General features: G+C 35.8%; 2 protein-coding genes and 1 pseudogene across 2 annotated transcripts; all 3 read left to right on the top strand.

Moving 5' to 3' along the window:
- The first annotated feature begins 1,000 nt into the window (after window positions 1–1,000).
- Window positions 1,001–3,120, top strand: LOC120200695 (annotated as a pseudogene).
- Window positions 3,121–12,633: 9,513 nt separating this feature from the next.
- On the top strand, window positions 12,634–12,953 carry LOC120200691. Its single transcript, XM_039201457.1, has one exon. It carries the CDS (start codon window positions 12,702–12,704, stop codon window positions 12,867–12,869), a length of 168 nt encoding a protein of 55 aa, XP_039057388.1. The 5' UTR covers window positions 12,634–12,701; the 3' UTR covers window positions 12,870–12,953.
- Window positions 12,954–14,965: 2,012 nt separating this feature from the next.
- LOC120200696 (pentatricopeptide repeat-containing protein At1g77360, mitochondrial-like) lies at window positions 14,966–16,764 on the top strand. The gene has a single exon (XM_039201461.1). The coding sequence runs from the start codon at window positions 15,090–15,092 to the stop codon at window positions 16,524–16,526; it is 1,437 nt and encodes a 478-aa protein (XP_039057392.1). The 5' UTR covers window positions 14,966–15,089; the 3' UTR covers window positions 16,527–16,764.
- The last annotated feature ends 335 nt before the right edge of the window (window positions 16,765–17,099 follow it).

The raw sequence follows: 17,099 nt of genomic DNA on the forward strand, positions 1-17,099 counted from the left end.
GTTTACCCATTTATTATTTAAAAGATTTGGAGTGTTGAAGGGGACGAAAGAAATAACCTGGCCCAATGAGAACGTGATAAATGACCGTTCACCGTCAAACCCAATTTTTCTAATCCAAAAGTTGAATTAAATACACTCCTTTCAAACTTTAATTTAATTTAAATTCAATTTAAATTCAAATACATTTTAAATTATAACATAAGTGTCTTTTGTAATTTTTATTTTGAGGATAATGATTTATCATTTATATATGTATAAAAGTCCTCATTAATGTCGTGTTAAACAATCATATCAATAGAATTCGAATATTAATCAATATGGCACAAATAATAAACAATATTAATAATTATTCTATTCTATTATCGATACATACTCATTACATACGATTAAAATTATTTATTTCACTCATTTCTTATAGAAATTATATTGTGATCATTTAATTATAAAAAGATTTTAATTTAATTATCAATAATATAATTTTGTTAATCAAATCACTTGATTATATAAATGATGTCAATCAAACTACTCTTTATTAACATTTAACAGATAATGTAATGAGACAGTTAAAAAGTTTTAATCTAATTATATATTTGTTCTCTATTATTTATACATTCTATCATTTAATCCTAATTTTAATTTAATTCAATAAATTATATATTTTATTAAATTAAATTAAATTAAAATCAAAACTAAATCGATAAATGTATAACTAACATGGACCAAATGTATAACTATATCAAAACTTTTAGTTGTTATGTCAATTTGTTTTGTTAATTATTTATGATTAGTGATTTGATTGATACTATTTAAACATTTGAGTGGTTTGATTGATAAAATTGAAAGATTAAAGATTAAATTAGAATCGTTACATAATTAAATGGTTATGAGTATAATTTATCTTCTTTATAGAAAAAAGTATGTCTAGGTTTTTAATGAAAGATAGCTAAGTTTGACCACAAATGAGAACTATGTAGGACTAAAACAAATGACACCAATTATAATGTCGTTAAGATGCATTTTCCTAGCAAAATGGAAGCATAGTATCTACAAACTATACTCAGCTCCGCCACCTCAAATAATTTCGACAAATATTTACATAAATAAGTTGGTTAAGAGCGGACAGTTATACATCTCGTGGAATGTGTTCGATGAAATGCCTATAAGAACCGTTGTGTCATGGAACGCCATGATTTCGGGTTACTCAAAGTGGTGGAAATTCAATGAAGCACTCGATTTACTTTCATCCATGCATCGGTGTGATGATGTAAAGTTTAATGAGTCCACTTTTTCCACCGCACTAAGCTTATGTGGTCGCTTGCAATCATTAAGTCTCGGAAAACAGGTTCATTGTTTGGTTATTAAATCTGGAAGTTCTTTGTTGTATTCTTATGCGAATTGTTTTGAGATCGAAGAAGCAAAGCGAGTTTTCCAAGAATTGCATGATAAAAATGAGTTGTTGTGGAATTTGATGATTGTGGGTTATGTTGAGAGTGGCTTGATGAAGGAGGCTCTCGATATGTTCATGAAGATGCCGAAAAGGGATGTTGTGGCTTGGACTACATTGATTTCGGGATATGTGAAGAGCGAAGAGGGATGCGAGAAGGCTTTGGAGTTGTTTTGGTGGATGAGAGGGAGTAGTGAGGTGGTGCCAAATGAATTCACGTTGGATTCTGTTATAAGGGCTTGTAGCAGGTAAGGTGATTTATGTGAAGGGAGGCTTGTTCACGGGATTTTGATCAAATATGGATTTGAATTCGATCAATTAATTGGTGGTGCACTGATTGAATTTTATTCTGATTGTGAAGCTATTGCTGATGCTAAGAGAATCTATGATGGAGTAACAAATCCGTGTTTGAATGCTTCAAACTCACTTATTAGAGGGCATATATCAATGGGTAAGATTGAAGATGCTGAACTGGTTTTCAATAGACTAGTTGAGGCAAATTTGGTTTCTTATAACCTGATGATCAAAGGGTATGCTGCTTGCAGTCGAGTTGAAGACTCGAAAAGATTATTTGAAGAGATGTCTGAAAGAACAATAGTTTCTACTAACACCATGATTTCTTTGTTTCCAGAAGTGGGGAAATTGATAAAGCTTTAAAGCTGTTCGAAGAAACACAGGGCGAAAGAAACTCTGTAACATGGAACTCAATGATGTCTGGTTATATTCAAAACAAGCAATACAAAGAGGCTCTAATGTTGTACCTGAATATGTGCAGATTACAAGTAGCACGTACAAGGTCAACATTCTAGGTTCTCTTTCATGCATGTTCATGCCTGAGATCTCTTCAGCAAGGAAAATTACTTCATGCACACTTGCACCATTCCAATCTAACGTTTATGTTGGAACATCCCTCATGGATATGTACTCGAAATGTGGCAGCATCGTTGATGCTCACAAATCATTTTCCAGCATCTCTTCCCTTAATGTGGCAGCATGGACAGCTATTAGTAATGGGTATGCACACCATGGGCTTGGCTCTCAAGGTATCTCACTCTTTGAGCATATGTTGGAGAAAGGTGTGGTTCCTAATGGTTCTACTTTTGTTGGAATTCTGTCTGCCTGTGCGCATTCTGGTCTGGTAAATGAAGGAATGAAATTGTTCAGATCGATGGAAAAATGCTACAGTGTGATCCCAACTATAGAAAACTATGCATGTGTGGTTGATCTTCTTGGTCGGGCAGGTCTTCTGCAAAAAGCCGAGGAGTTCATTAAAAGGATGCTAGTTGAAGCCGATGAGGTTGTTTGGGGAGCTTTACTCCATTCTTGTTGGTACTGGATGGACATGGAAGTCGGTGAGAGGGTAGCAGAAAAGCTGTTCAGTATGAATCCAAAGACCATATCTGTATATGTGTTTCTTTCATACATATTTGCAATACTTGGGAAATGGGGTGAAAAGTTGGAGGTGAGGCAGAAGTTGAGGGACTTGGAAATGAAAAAGGATCCAGGCTGTAGCTGGAATGAGCTAGACAACAGTCTCTTCGTGTTTTCCATAGAAGATAGGATCCATCCATGTTGTAACATGATTTATGAAACCTTACAGCACCTGACAACAAATTTAAACTCTTTTCATTTCGATTCGTTTTGATTGCAAGAGGTTTTGCTATATAACATACTGATAAGGGATCCTGGCTGTCCTCATGCAGCACACAGCAATTCATCAATCAAGGTCTTTTAGTTTGCAGATTCATCGTTGGTGTTCCCTAAATTGTTATCCAGAATGAGCAACAAGGTATAACTATCCTTACTGCTATTGCATCATTTTCTGTTATGCTAGAGGTACATTATAGATTGGATGTTTTCTTCATGTTCTGTAAAGAAAGTACCTTTTTTCCCCTTGCCATGGATAAAATGTAGTAAGTAAGTAGTAACCTAAACCACTCATAATACACATTACTATCCAAAACATTAACTCGATTTTTAAGAGATCATATTTTAAGAGTGGCCAAATTTAGACATACGCATTCAATTGGTCTGTCAAGTTTTCAAGTTTGGATGGTTCTGTCAACATTGTTAGGATTATTTATTATTTTAAAAAAATCCTGAGTTGAGGTCTGTGCAAGTTTGGATTGTTCTGTTAACATTGTTACTATACTAATTACTATCCTAATTATTAGGGTTGCTCCAGCTTTCTTTACCTCCAAGTCAAGATACTATTTTTCCTGAAACTACCGCAGATAAATGCAGGAATATCTGCTTGCATTTGAGAAAATTTCTCCAACACTAATTCATTCAGCAGCATCTCACATTATTAAGAATTCAGTTACACTGAATACTCCTTGATCTTGATAATTTTATCCTTATTTTGTGCTAAATATTTTCAACTCCTCAGTTTTAATCTACATGCTGATGGATTCTTTCCTCCATTCAAGCTTAAGGCTATTAAGCCTTATCTGTATTTTCTTGTTGTTTCATAGTTCATCTGCTAAAGATAAATTTTGCTGCAGCTTTTGAAAGGGACTCATAGAGGAGGCATTGGTGTTGTCTTAAGAGACGTCAAGGGGTTTGTGGTTGGGGCAGCTGCCATAGTACTGTCAAATATACTGGATGCACATCTAGCTGACGCTGTTGCCGCACGGGAAGGTATCGTATTCGTACCTTCTAAAAAAATGGGAATGCACGCAGTTATCCTGGAATGGGACTCATTATCGGTGGTTAAGAAGTAACAAGACGACGAGGACGATGTCTCAAGCATGGAACTTGTAGCGGAGGAAATTTACCTAGAGCTTATTTTTGCAAGTGAAGGCAACGAAGTTTAAAGTTAGAATAGGATTAGATGTCATAAGTGTTTACAAAATTTATGTAAAACTTCACAAAAAAATGTTTTGAGAGAGATTAATTTACTCGAGTTCAACATTAATGGGACTTAAAGAATATTTAAACCAGCCAACAATAACTTCAACGTCTTGGACTAAAATAATAACTTTTAAAATATACAAGACTTAAAAGTAAATCTTTAGAAGTATTACATAGACTATGGTGTTCGTTTTTATAGTAAAAGAACTAAAATGAATTTTTGATATAATGCATAAATTTCTAATAGACAAAGTCTGAAATCTATCAAAGAAAAAAAAAAGAGCAGACTCTATATACTTAACTATACTTATTGTGTTAATAATATTCTATATATATTTGAGCTTTTAATTAATTAGTTAATCTATCTATACATATAAATTCTTTGATTAAATTAGCGTGATGAGTTAAACAATATCAACTCGACTAAAAAAATCAAATATCCTATTTTAAATGATGATTAATATTCTTATAAGGGAATTTAATTATTTTTAATATTTTTATTTTATATTTAAATAAAAAAATTAAAATTCACTATTTAAGATTAAAATATAAGACTAATAAATTCATATATAAACTCCTAACTACTCACTTGTGAATAAATTCTTTATCAAATTTTTATAAATATATTCATTTAGAGTTCATCTACATTGAGAATCGAGTTATATGTACCCTAATTTGATATCCTGAATCAAGTTGACAATAGTTCAGTTGGAAAACTACTAAAAGATCATTATTTTTAATAACAATAAATATTATTATAATGATATATTTTTATTTAATATTTAAGGTTTATATTAAAATAAATAACGAAAATTTACTACTCCAATTAAGTGATATGGATCAAATACACTATCAAAATAGATTTGTAGAAAACATTCTATCATTCTACTTATGATTATTCAATAAATATATTTTTATATCTACATCATGACTTAATTACTTAACTACAGATGAAAAATGATGTAGTTTTAATATTTTTTTTGTTACTTTAATTTTTAAAATTCTAACTCAATTCGAATTAAAATCCTAAATTATTAATTCAAGTTAGCACGAATAATTTGAATAACTCAAAATTTTAAAATCCAATATTTTAAATCAGATCGAATTTCATTTAGTTCGGCACTTATTAAAATTGTTAGATCACAACAACCTTATCCCTTTCATTAAAAAGAAAAACACAGAAATATTGTTTCCCTTCTCATTTGAAATGAAAACTATTAATTTTGGCTGTTCATTTGGAACATTAATTTCGGACCGATGGAGAAGCCACTAAAAATCTCAATATGTCTTTGTGGGACACTAAACACTTCACTCCGAGCCACCAGAACTCGCAACATATCTTGCATGTCGCCATCACGTTTCTTCACAAATATCTTCTATTAAAGACATTCATAACACAATTTTCATTTTGTAATAAAAAGTTTATAAAATTCGAATCCCAGATTTTGTAATTAACCATTCATACTTGTTAGGTATGGCTCATAAATATACCAGTAAAGAGGACAGGAGATGGAGCGGAGTGAGCGAAGCGAACATCAACTGTCCTTACAAAGAAAGTCTCGTTGTGGGGTTACAAATTATGTGGGTTGGGAGTGTGGGGGCGCAGCCCCCGCGGTACGGTACAGGGTTGATTTTGTAATTATGTACCAGGGTTTTCTATTATAAATAGAGATGTAACCTAGACCTAAAATATCATTGAATAAAATTCTAGCGCCGCCTAGGCACCGAGGACGTAAGCACATTGCCGAACCTCGTAAAATTCTCGTGTTCTTTCGTTTTCTTTACCCGTTTTCGTCAACAATTGGTATCAGATGTCAGGAGCAAAATTCGAAGTCGCGAAATTCGATGGTCAGGGTAACTTCGGATTATGGCAAACGAGGGTGAAGGATCTATTGGCGCAGCAAGGGATCTTGAAGGCTTTGCGACCTACAAAGCCGGCGTCGATGGATGAGGAAGATTGGGAAGAATTGCAGCAGCGAGCGGCAGGAACCATACGATTATGCTTGGCGGACGAGGTCATGTATCACGTCATGCATCTATCGTCTCCAGACGAAATTTGGAGGAAGTTGGAAAGTCAGTTTATGTCCAAATCCTTAACGACAAAACTGTATCTGAAGCAGCGGTTGTATGGGCTGAAGATGCAGGACGATCACGATTTGGCGCAACACGTGAATGTCTTCAATCAAATCGTTTCTGATCTGGCTCGGCTTGATGTGAAAATTGAGGATGAAGACAGAGCGATGATTCTGTTGTGTTCGTTGCCTCCCTCTTACGAACACATGGTGACTACTCTTACATATGGGAAAGAGACTATCAATGTTGAGGAGATTACTGCAGCCTTGTTGGCTCACAACCAGCGGAAGCAGAATGCAGGGGAAAGCTCTCAAGCCGATAGCTTATATGTCAAGGGTAATCGAGATCGTGGACGGAAGCCAGAGAAGGCAGGGTCCGGGAAGCGGAATTCCAGATCCAAATCCAGGGATAAGAAGACGATTCACTGTTACAAGTGCAAGGAGGCGGGACATATGAAGCGAGATTGTCCGAAGTTGAAAAAGCAGACTGATGAGAAGCGTGATGGCTCATCCAAGTCTGTGAACGTGGTCGAGGATGATAATTCTGATTGCAGTGAGGGTGATATGCTTTCTATTTCAACGACACAATTGACGGATGTTTGGATTCTTGATTCTGGATGTTCTTATCACATCACACCAAATAGGGAATGGTTTTCGACATACAGGCCAGTTAATTCTGGTTCGGTTTATTTGGGTGATGATCGATGTTGCAATATTGTTGGTATTGGTGATGTCAGAATTAAGATGCACGATGGCTCCGTTCGGACGTTGAGTGGTGTTCGACATATCCCAGACTTGAAGAAGAATTTGATTTCCTTGGGCACTTTGCACAAGAATGATTTATCCCTAAGGCTGACGAGGATAGGGAAACCATTCGGATTGTTAAAGGAGCATTGACTGTGATGAAAGGCAAGATGACTGCAGGGAATATCTACAGATTGTTAGGGAGTACCGTTGCAGGTGAAGTTCACTCTGTTGAGTCCTGTGATGATACGACAAAATTGTGGCATATGCGCCTTGCTCATCTTAGTGAACGTGGTATGGCAGAATTACACAAGAGAAACTTGTTGCATGGTGTCAAAAGCTGTAAGCTCGATTTTTGCAAGTATTGTGTTCTTGGTAAACAGACTAAAGTCCGTTTCAAGACTGCGAAGCACACAACTCAAGGGATTCTTGATTATGTGCATTCTGATGTATGGGGGCCTTCCACGACATCTTCTTTGGGTGGATCTAGGTACTATGTTACTTTTATTGATGATTTTTCACGGAAAGTTTGGGTGTATTTTTTGAAACAGAAATCTGAAGTTTTTGAGAAGTTCAAGTTGTGGAAAGCTGAGGTAGAAAACCAAACAGGACGAAAAATCAAGTGTTTGCAGTCTGATAATGGTACGGAGTACACAGATTCACAGTTCCTACAATTCTGTAAGGAGCATGGGATTCAGAGGCATTTTACAGTGCGCAAGACACCACAACAGAATGGTGTTGCGGAACGAATGAACAGGTCGTTGAATGAAAGAGCCAGATGTTTGCGGTTGAATGCGGGGCTTCCCAAACACTTCTGGGCTGAGGCTGTTAACATGGCGTGTTACCTTATCAACAGATCGCCAAGGGCATCGCTGGCTGGGAAAGTTGCAGAAGAGGTATGGACTGGTCATGATGTTAGTTTTGATAACTTACGGATTTTTGGTTGTCCTGCTTATGTGCATGTACCTGCTGATGAGAGATCCAAACTTGATGCAAAATCGAAGGAGTGCATTTTTTGGGTTACAAGAAAGGTGTCAAAGGATTCAAGTTCTGGGATCCAGTTGCGAAGAAAGTTGTGATTAGTAGAGATGTCGTTTTTGATGAACAGTCTATGTTGCAGCAGAAGCAAGACACGACAGTGGTAGATTTCGAGCAGTTTCCAGTTGAGAAACCAGAAACTTCTCAACCGACTTCTGGTGGTTCCACTACGGATGATTTGCAGGATTATAGTCTCGCCAGAGACAGGGTGAGACGGACGAATATAAAGCCTCCGAACAGATTGGGTTTTGAAGACTTGGTATCTTTTGCACTTACTGTTAGCAGTGATGATCCAGTTACTTTTCATGATGCCGTTACTAGTCAGGAAAACGACAAGTGGATGGCAGCCATGGTTGAGGAGATGGAGTCTTTGAATCACAATCGCACATGGGAGTTAGTTCCCCTTCCTGAGGGTAAGAAGCCGATTGGTTGCAAATGGGTGTATAAGAAGAAACCAGCAGTAACAGAAAAAGAGGGGGAGAAGTTCAAGGCTCGTTTGGTAGCGAAGGGTTTTTCACAGCATAAAGGAGTTGATTATGATGAAATCTTTTCTCCTGTGGTCAGGCACACTTCAATCCGAGCAGTACTTGCATTGGTGGCTAGTTGGGATTTGCATTTAGAGCAGATGGATGTTAAAACTGCTTTTTTGCATGGTGATTTAGAGGAGCAGATCTACATGCGGCAACCTGAAGGTTTCACTCAACCTGGAAACGAGCATTTAGTTTGCAGATTGAAGAAATCTTTGTACGGGTTAAAACAGTCTCCGAGACAGTGGTATAAACGGTTTGACTCCTATATGATCAAGATTGGCTACAACCGATGTGAGTATGATTGTTGTGTCTATGTTAAGAGCCTTGATGATGGTTCTTTTATTTTTCTATTACTGTATGTTGATGATATGTTGATTGCTGCGAAGAACATGGATGATGTTATCGGTTTGAAAACTTTATTGAGTCAGGAATTTGATATGAAAGATTTAGGTGCTGCAAAGAAAATTCTTGGAATGGAAATTTGCAGGGACAGAGACTCAAGGAAACTGCGGCTATCTCAACGGGGTTATGTTGAGAAAATGCTAGAAAGGTTTGCGATGAGCAGCGCGAAACCAGTTAGCACTCCATTGGCGAATCACTTTAAGCTCTCATCAGAACAGTGCCCTAAGACAGATAAGGAAGCTGAAAATATGACAAAGGTTCCGTATTCTAATGCTGTTGGTTGCTTGATGTATGCGATGGTATGTACTCGCCCTGATTTAGCTCATGCTGTTAGTCAAGTTTGTAAGTACATGTCTAAACCTGGTAAGCAACATTGGGATGCAGTCAAGTGGATCTTTCGGTACTTAAAGGGTACTGTGGGACATGGAATTATTTTTGGGAGTCAGCGGGATAATCCTTTGGTTGTAGGATATGTGGATTCAGACTATGCAGGTGACTTGGATAATAGAAGATCTACGACAGGGTATGTGTTTACTCTTGGTGGAGGGCCTATTTGCTGGAAGTCTACTGTTCAATCTGTCGTGGCACTATCTACAACTGAAGCTGAATACATGGCAGCGGCTGAAGCTGCAAAAGAAGCTTTATGGCTTACTGGTTTAGTGAAGGAGTTGGGTGTTCAACAAGGTGGAGTTCAGTTGCTTTGTGATAATCAAAGTGCTATTCACTTGGCTAAGAATCAGGTGTATCGTGCTAGAACTAAACATATTGATGTAAGGTTCCACAAGATCAGAGAGTTGGTTGCATCTGGAGAGGTTTTGTTTCAGAAGGTACATACTGATGAGAATGCCGCTGATATGTTCACCAAGCCAGTTACGACAGACAAGTTCAAGCATTGCTTGGACTTGTTGAATGTTTCGAGTTGTTAAAGAAGCAAGGTAACCCAACCCACATTGAAGTTTCCAAGGGGCAGGATATTCGCCAAGGTGGAGATTTGTTAGGTATGGCTCATAAATATACCAGTAAAGAGGACAGGAGATGGAGCGGAGTGAGCGAAGTGAACATCAACTGTCCTTACAAAGAAAGTCTCGTTGTGGGGTTACAAATTATGTGGGTTGGGGGTGTGGGGGCGCAGCCCCCGCGGTACGGTACAGGGTTGATTTTGTAATTATGTACCAGGGTTTTCTATTATAAATAGAGATGTAACCTAGACCTAAAATATCATTGAATAAAATTCTAGCGCCGCCTAGGCACCGAGGACGTAAGCACATTGCCGAACCTCGTAAAATTCTCGTGTTCTTTCGTTTTCTTTACCCGTTTTCGTCAACAATACTGTTGAAGATATTAACTCAAGCTTGTGAGATCTTTTTGCCAAGCTTAACCATTCATAATCAAACTTCTGTATAAAAAAAAACATAAAAAAGTCAAAGAAGGTTCTCCAAATAAATAAAAATGATACTATAACAAAAATCTTGGTTGTCTTCTATGAGCAAGGCAAAGGCAATGTCTCACACGGGATTATCACGTGCGGACCGGTCCTCTTTGTACCTGACATGTTTGTAAAATATTTTATCAGCAGAAAGAGATAATAGCAGCGAGCAACGACCGGAAGACGAAAGCATGGCCCCGTTGTTTGGTAATAGTGTTGTGTGTCATGGTCCCCGTGCAGACCTAAAAACAATTGCATGGTGATACAACTAAAGTTTCCACACGTGACATGGATAAGATTTTTATTCTTTTATATGTCTACGTGGTTTTATTTAATTATTTAATTTATCTGTATTTTCATGGACCAAATGTTATGGAGAAAGTTTAATTATCATGTACAGAACAATCTGAACTTTCCCTGTGACCTGAATTATTTGATGTCTTTTCCTTTTTAACAATCATCCATAGGATCCAGGGCTAGGGCTTATCAATTTATATAATTTATTTATGTTAATATTAAAAAATAAGTTTTATTTCACAATTAAATTGTTGGAGTTGACTTTTTTCAAGTATATTATGTAAAAATATAATAATAGTATGATTATACATGATTTTAAATGGTGATATATATACATAACATATAGATAGCAGAAAATGTATAAGAGTATAATAAATTTATAACATAACAAACAATAATTGCATACTTTATCAAAAAAGAAAATGGTAATAATAAGCTATAAAATTAAATCAACTTAAGTAATTATACACATCATTTTGATTAATAACCTTAAAAATTATATTTAATTTTAATTCAAATTATTTAGATTTTGAATCAAGTAATTTAATGACCGACTTGATTCGAAAATTTTAAGATATTAACATTTTCTTATAAAATAAAAATGGATTGAGTTCAAGTTTAAGTCAATTAAATTAGTGTTTTGAGTTATAAGGATATGATTTGTAATCGTAAAATGTTTTCTTATTAGGGTTTTATTTTTCTTTGTACTTTTAACATTATCATCAAGTGTCACGAAATCTGATAAGATAATGATAAGAAATTACAAATCGAAAGAAAATAAAAGAGTGGACTCACATTTTTTTTAGGTGAAAACCTTAGACGAAAAAAAAATATCACGAGTGAACGAGAAAATTTTACTATTGTCTAAAATAATTCTTCAACAAACAAATATCACACTTGAAACTTTTCAAATCATATCAAATAAAATTCAGGCTATCATCTCTTACATTCGAGATTATATCCTGTTCAACATTAAATTAAAGCAGACTCGATATACCAGTTGATATCTTGTGTTGAGAATTAGAAACCAAAGATTAGCTCCAACATATCTTTAGGACAAGTACTGGAGAATGCGTGGCAGATGAGTGTAAAACTGAAACGTTAAGGAATATGCAAATAGATAGATAGCTTAGCTGTGAGCAACATTTTAAAGGGACCAAGAGTTCCTGGAATTTAGGCAGATGTTTGGACAATTCTGAGAACTTTCAGAACTGAATTGAAGCTATCTAAAACGCTCAAGTATAATAGATTAATCCCCTATAGAATGGAATAAGGGAAACCATTGAAGCAGTTTTGGTAATATGGGTGCGGAGCACGAGACAAAACATGTGGGATTAGCATGCTGTGTTTTTAGTTTATTTACATTCATTTATGTATTTTCTACTTTCAAGTTTGAACTTGTCACTCAGATTCCTTTGCAGTGTCTTGAGTTTTGGGCTTTAGTTTATTTTTCTTAGCTCGATAACAGAAATAATTACTACTCCTTGTAACTGAATACGATACTATTAAGATAATCACGAATTCTGAATATAAATCGTAAAACGAAAATTTAGATACATTCATGAAAACATGCATGCCTCTCCCATCCTTCAAAGTTCAAGTTTTTCATCAATGGCCGACCATTTGTCTTGGGTTGGTAATTCCCACAAAATACTGCATATGATTAAGTGTCATATTCATTGATAGACAAAGAAATGGAGTCTTTTATTTTATTTATATTTTTTGTTTTTAGATCTTGGGAAGCTGAGGTGCAAGAATCTGGACCACACCCTCCCTCTATAAAAAGCCCTACAATCTGCTCTCATTTCAAACAATCTAACACAACAACATTTTCATACTTTTTCCATTTCCAAAAGATCGAAGAGAGATAAATCAAAGGAGAAACTATCAACACCATGAAGATAAGCTTAAGCAGTTGTACTACTAGCAGTGCAGCAGCAGCCATGGGAGAGTCCAAAAAGAAGGTTTCATGCAGAAGGCTTGGAGGGTATCTCAGACAACAAAAAGGAAGGATTTACATTATCAGAAGATGTGTTGTTATGCTCCTTTGCTGGCATGATTAAACAAGTATTTGCTGCAAGCTTGGAGCTGATGAAGTTTTCATCCATCTCTGCCAGTATCTGAGTATTTTTGCAGCTAATTTAGGCTTTCTTCTTGTTATCTAATTGTAAATAGCAAAATAGGTTAGGGCTTTAGTGAGCTTTATCCTACCCTTCAACTGGCTTTTCAGACTAAAAAATTCCTCATGTTGAATAAGATAAACCCTATAACATCAGCCTTATTTACGATATTATATATAATTTCCTTATATTTCTCTTTATTTTGCAGAAGTTTAATCACTTACATTCATGTGCAGTGTTTTTACTGAACTGCAAGTTTTAGGGTTTAATGGAAATACGTATCGTTTCGTTAAATAACTCATCAGGAACAAATTCAACATTTCATCAATGATTGTGTCAACATAATCCAGCAAGATGAAGTTGGGATATTCCAAAAGCCAATCCAGAAAGGAAAACAATGAGCTTGCAAAGAAATTATAAAGGTTTATAAATGAGAAAACTTCATGCATCAAACGCATGCACCAAATATTTTTTTCTTGATCCCTTAATCTGATAATATTACAACTTTGTATAATGTGTATGGTATGCATAAAAGAGATTTTGGACATAGAATTTGGTTAAACATGAAGGAGACATGAATCCTATGAATGAGTATCCGAATGCCCCTTTGGTTATATAGGTGACTTGGACTAAGGTAATCCATATACCATGGACAAGATATTTTGACAAATTGATGAAGAAAATCATAATAAATAAATAAAATTTCTCATTTCAGTAGTGTGTCCCAAAGGAAAAACACCAAAGTATTTTAATGATTATGGCATAAACTTTGTCAAAGTTCATTCTGGAACACTTTATGGAAACAAGAGGAAATGATCGGCTCAATGGTTAATGGTTGGCCCGGTACACTAATAAGTCTGGGGATTCTTAAGCTTTAAGACCCAACTTATGGGTTAAAGATGTTACATATTTATTCAAATTTTAATCGATGATTAAATTGATTTTTATTATAATTCTAGTATTTATTGTAAAGATAAGTTTTATAGGACGTTGGAAGAATGTTTTGTGATACATTAAATTTTAGGATATATATCGAGTTGAGAATTCCATGCATTTATACTATTTATGATCTATGTGTTTATATTGGTTTGTTTCTCTCCTTTGTGGATTATACAAGGTCTAACTACATTAAATCTTGTCTTTTACATATGTCTTATTCTATGTTGATCTCGTTTTTTTACACTTATGAATTCCTAATAAGTGGTATCATAAGTCGTGATTCGAGTTATTTAATTTTGAAGGAACATTTTATTACACAATTTGTTAGCAATATTTGATACATACAAAATGAGTTTTATTGCAGCGAGTTTATGAAGAATCTAAGATTACGATGGTTTATTAATAAATTTGCACGATCAATTGACAGTGGAGGTCACAAGAAGCATTATAACTCGAATCCAAGCCGATCAATGACTCAATGAAGTTTGGTCTGAGACCTTGGTTTTAATTTAGTGGAATTTAAGTTTACTTTTGAAAAATCTAAAATGAAAAAAGAGAAAAGGAGAAGTCTAATTAATGTCGTTGTTGGTCGAAGAATAACAGTGATTGATTACTAGCGATGGTGGTTTGATCAATAGTTCATTTGAATTTTTCGTTTATAAATAAAAGAATGTATACGTTTTGACATATTATTGCGACGGTCGACAATGATGATAGTAATAGTGTTTTTTAAAAAAAGTTTTATGGATTTTTTTTAATGAAACAAGAGGAATAAAATACACGAATTAAAATGTTGGTGTCAAAACACAGTCATCAGTTTCTTGTTGTACAAAATCGACGATCTCTATTGACGGAGTAGTGAAAACCATATGGACTTCACCCATCGCTGTAGCTAATTTCACTAACATATCAACCACCTTGTTTGCATCCCGATAAATATACTTCAAAACCACATTTCAATCCCGATGTATCAACTCCTTAATACAATCCAGAATTAAAAACGTAAAAAAATAAAGTTATTTTAATAAAATTAAATATACGTGGAAAAAACATAAGAATAAATTAATGAGTGGATATGTCGGACTTCCGTGACCTAGAGAATGGTTTTGCGCAAATCTAACGGAAAATCCTAAAAATGGCGAAAGACTGGAAAATCCTCTAAACTCCATTGAATTCAATTCCTCTCTGAAGGGTTTTGCGCAAATCTAACGGAAAATCCTAAAAATGGCGAAAGACAGGAAAAGGTCACATTCGCAGCGCTCCCCATCACCCCCCAAACCCTCAATTTTCCCTTCCTACCAAACCGCCCCTAACCTCAACCCCAAAGTCAAACTCCTCTGCGAAATCATCTCCACCACGCCCTCCGCCTCCGTCGAGAGCCTTCTCGAAGACACCGGCCTCCGCATCACCCAGCACGACGTCGAAAACGTTCTCAGCCTCTCCTACTCTTTCCCTTCACAAGCCGTCAAGTTCTTCCGTTGGTCGGGCCACGAACTCCAACACCAACATTCCCCTTACTCCTGGAACCTCGTCGTCGACCTGTTGGGAAAAAACGGCCTCTTTGATGCTATGTGGGACGCCATCAAGTCCATGAAAAACGTAGGGTTAGTTTCTTTGGCTACTTTTGCTTCTGTGTTTAGTAGTTATGTTAGATTTGATAAAGTTAAGGAAGCTGTTTTGACTTTTGAAGTTATGGATGAGTACGGTTGTGTTAGGGATGTTGTTGCTTTGAATACTTTGATTAGTGCTATTTGTAGGGAGGGTAAAACCATTGATGGTTTGGAGTTTCTAAGAGTGGCTAAAAGTAGGATTAAGCCGGATTTGGATAGTTACGCCATGTTGCTAGAAGGGTGGGAAAATGAAGGGAATGCTAGTTTAGCAAAAACGACTTTTGATGAGATGATTGCGGAAGTAGGGTGGGATCCCGGGAATGTACCGGCTTATGATTCGTTTTTGAATGCTTTGATTAAAGGGAAGGATGGGATTAGTGAGGCTTTGAGGCATGTCGATATACTGCTAGAGAAGAAGTGTTATCCAGGGATGAAGTTTTTTAGGGATGCACTCGAGGATTTTCAGAAAGTTGGTAATGTTAGGGGTGCTGAGTTGATTTGGAAGACGATGGTGGAGAAAGTTGGGATTCTACCTGATACAGAGATGTATAATTCGATGATCACTTTGTATTGTTCCAAGAATTATACTGATATGGCGAAGAAGATGTTGGATGAGATGGTTTTCACTGGGGCATTTCCGGATGCGCAATCATATGATGTGTTGTTTCATTTCTTGATCAAGAATAGGAAGTTGAAAGATGCTTCGATGTTGTTCAACGAAATGGTTAAAAACGAGTTTTTCCCAAGTAAAGCAGATTGCGTTGCAGCGGTTAAGATTTTTCTTGACATTGGAGACCCATATGTGGCTATAAAAGTTTGGAAATTCATGATAGAGAATTATGATTCTGATTTGGAGCAGACTGGAAATATATTGATTAATGGGCTTCGCGATGCAAACATGCTTCCTGAGGCAGTTAAGTATGCTGAGGGTATGATTGAGAAGCGAATAAAGGTCACATCAGCAACATTGTCTAGACTGAAACACAGCCTTAGCAAAGAAAAAAAAGACGGGGTATACGAAGAACTTTTAAGAAAATGGAAATCCTTTTAGTCTTATCGGAAGTGCTTGAATTACGCGTTAGCTCAAATGAGCACTGGAAATCCGTATTTTGTTTCTCAAAGTGAGCAGCACAGTTTGAACTTTGAATTTATTTCATTCTTATCTGTAGGTTTGATTCACTGCTCATTTTGTATGCTGGCCCTAGCTGTTGTGCCAATAGCCCGGTATTTCGAAAACCATAGTTATGTCGCTGCGAACTAGATCACTAAATACTTGGATACTTGTATAATCATTTTATGAATACAGGTGATTATAATCAGTTTAACGGTTTTGCATTTGCATATGACATCCAATACGATAAGAATTTCCGGATAATACGGTTGAAACTATCTTGTTTACATGCCTATTTTTGTTGTGTTTTTAGACGCTGGTCGAGTTAGGGAAGATTGAGGAAACCTCTTGAAATATGGTTAGTGGGAAAACTTGAGCAAACTGTGCAATTGTTGCCAAATGGTTAGTGAGAAATATGCTTCAACAACCGTTCCCAGGCCACCAAATGCATCAAAATTCATACAAACGTTATTCTTTATTGTTTGAATCTTGCTATGAGACACAATAATTTAT

This window comes from Hibiscus syriacus, unplaced genomic scaffold (genome assembly GCF_006381635.1).
Source record: "Hibiscus syriacus cultivar Baekdansim isolate YM2019G1 unplaced genomic scaffold, ASM638163v2 tig00006449_pilon, whole genome shotgun sequence".
In the NCBI taxonomy this organism is placed as follows: Eukaryota; Viridiplantae; Streptophyta; class Magnoliopsida; order Malvales; family Malvaceae; genus Hibiscus; species Hibiscus syriacus.

What these genes read in the sequence shown, in the direction of transcription:
- LOC120200691 (XM_039201457.1), top strand. Translation starts at nt 12,702, where the DNA reads ATGAAGATAAGCTTAAGCAGTTGTACTACTAGCAGTGCAGCAGCAGCC.
- LOC120200696 (XM_039201461.1), top strand. Translation starts at nt 15,090, where the DNA reads ATGGCGAAAGACAGGAAAAGGTCACATTCGCAGCGCTCCCCATCACCC.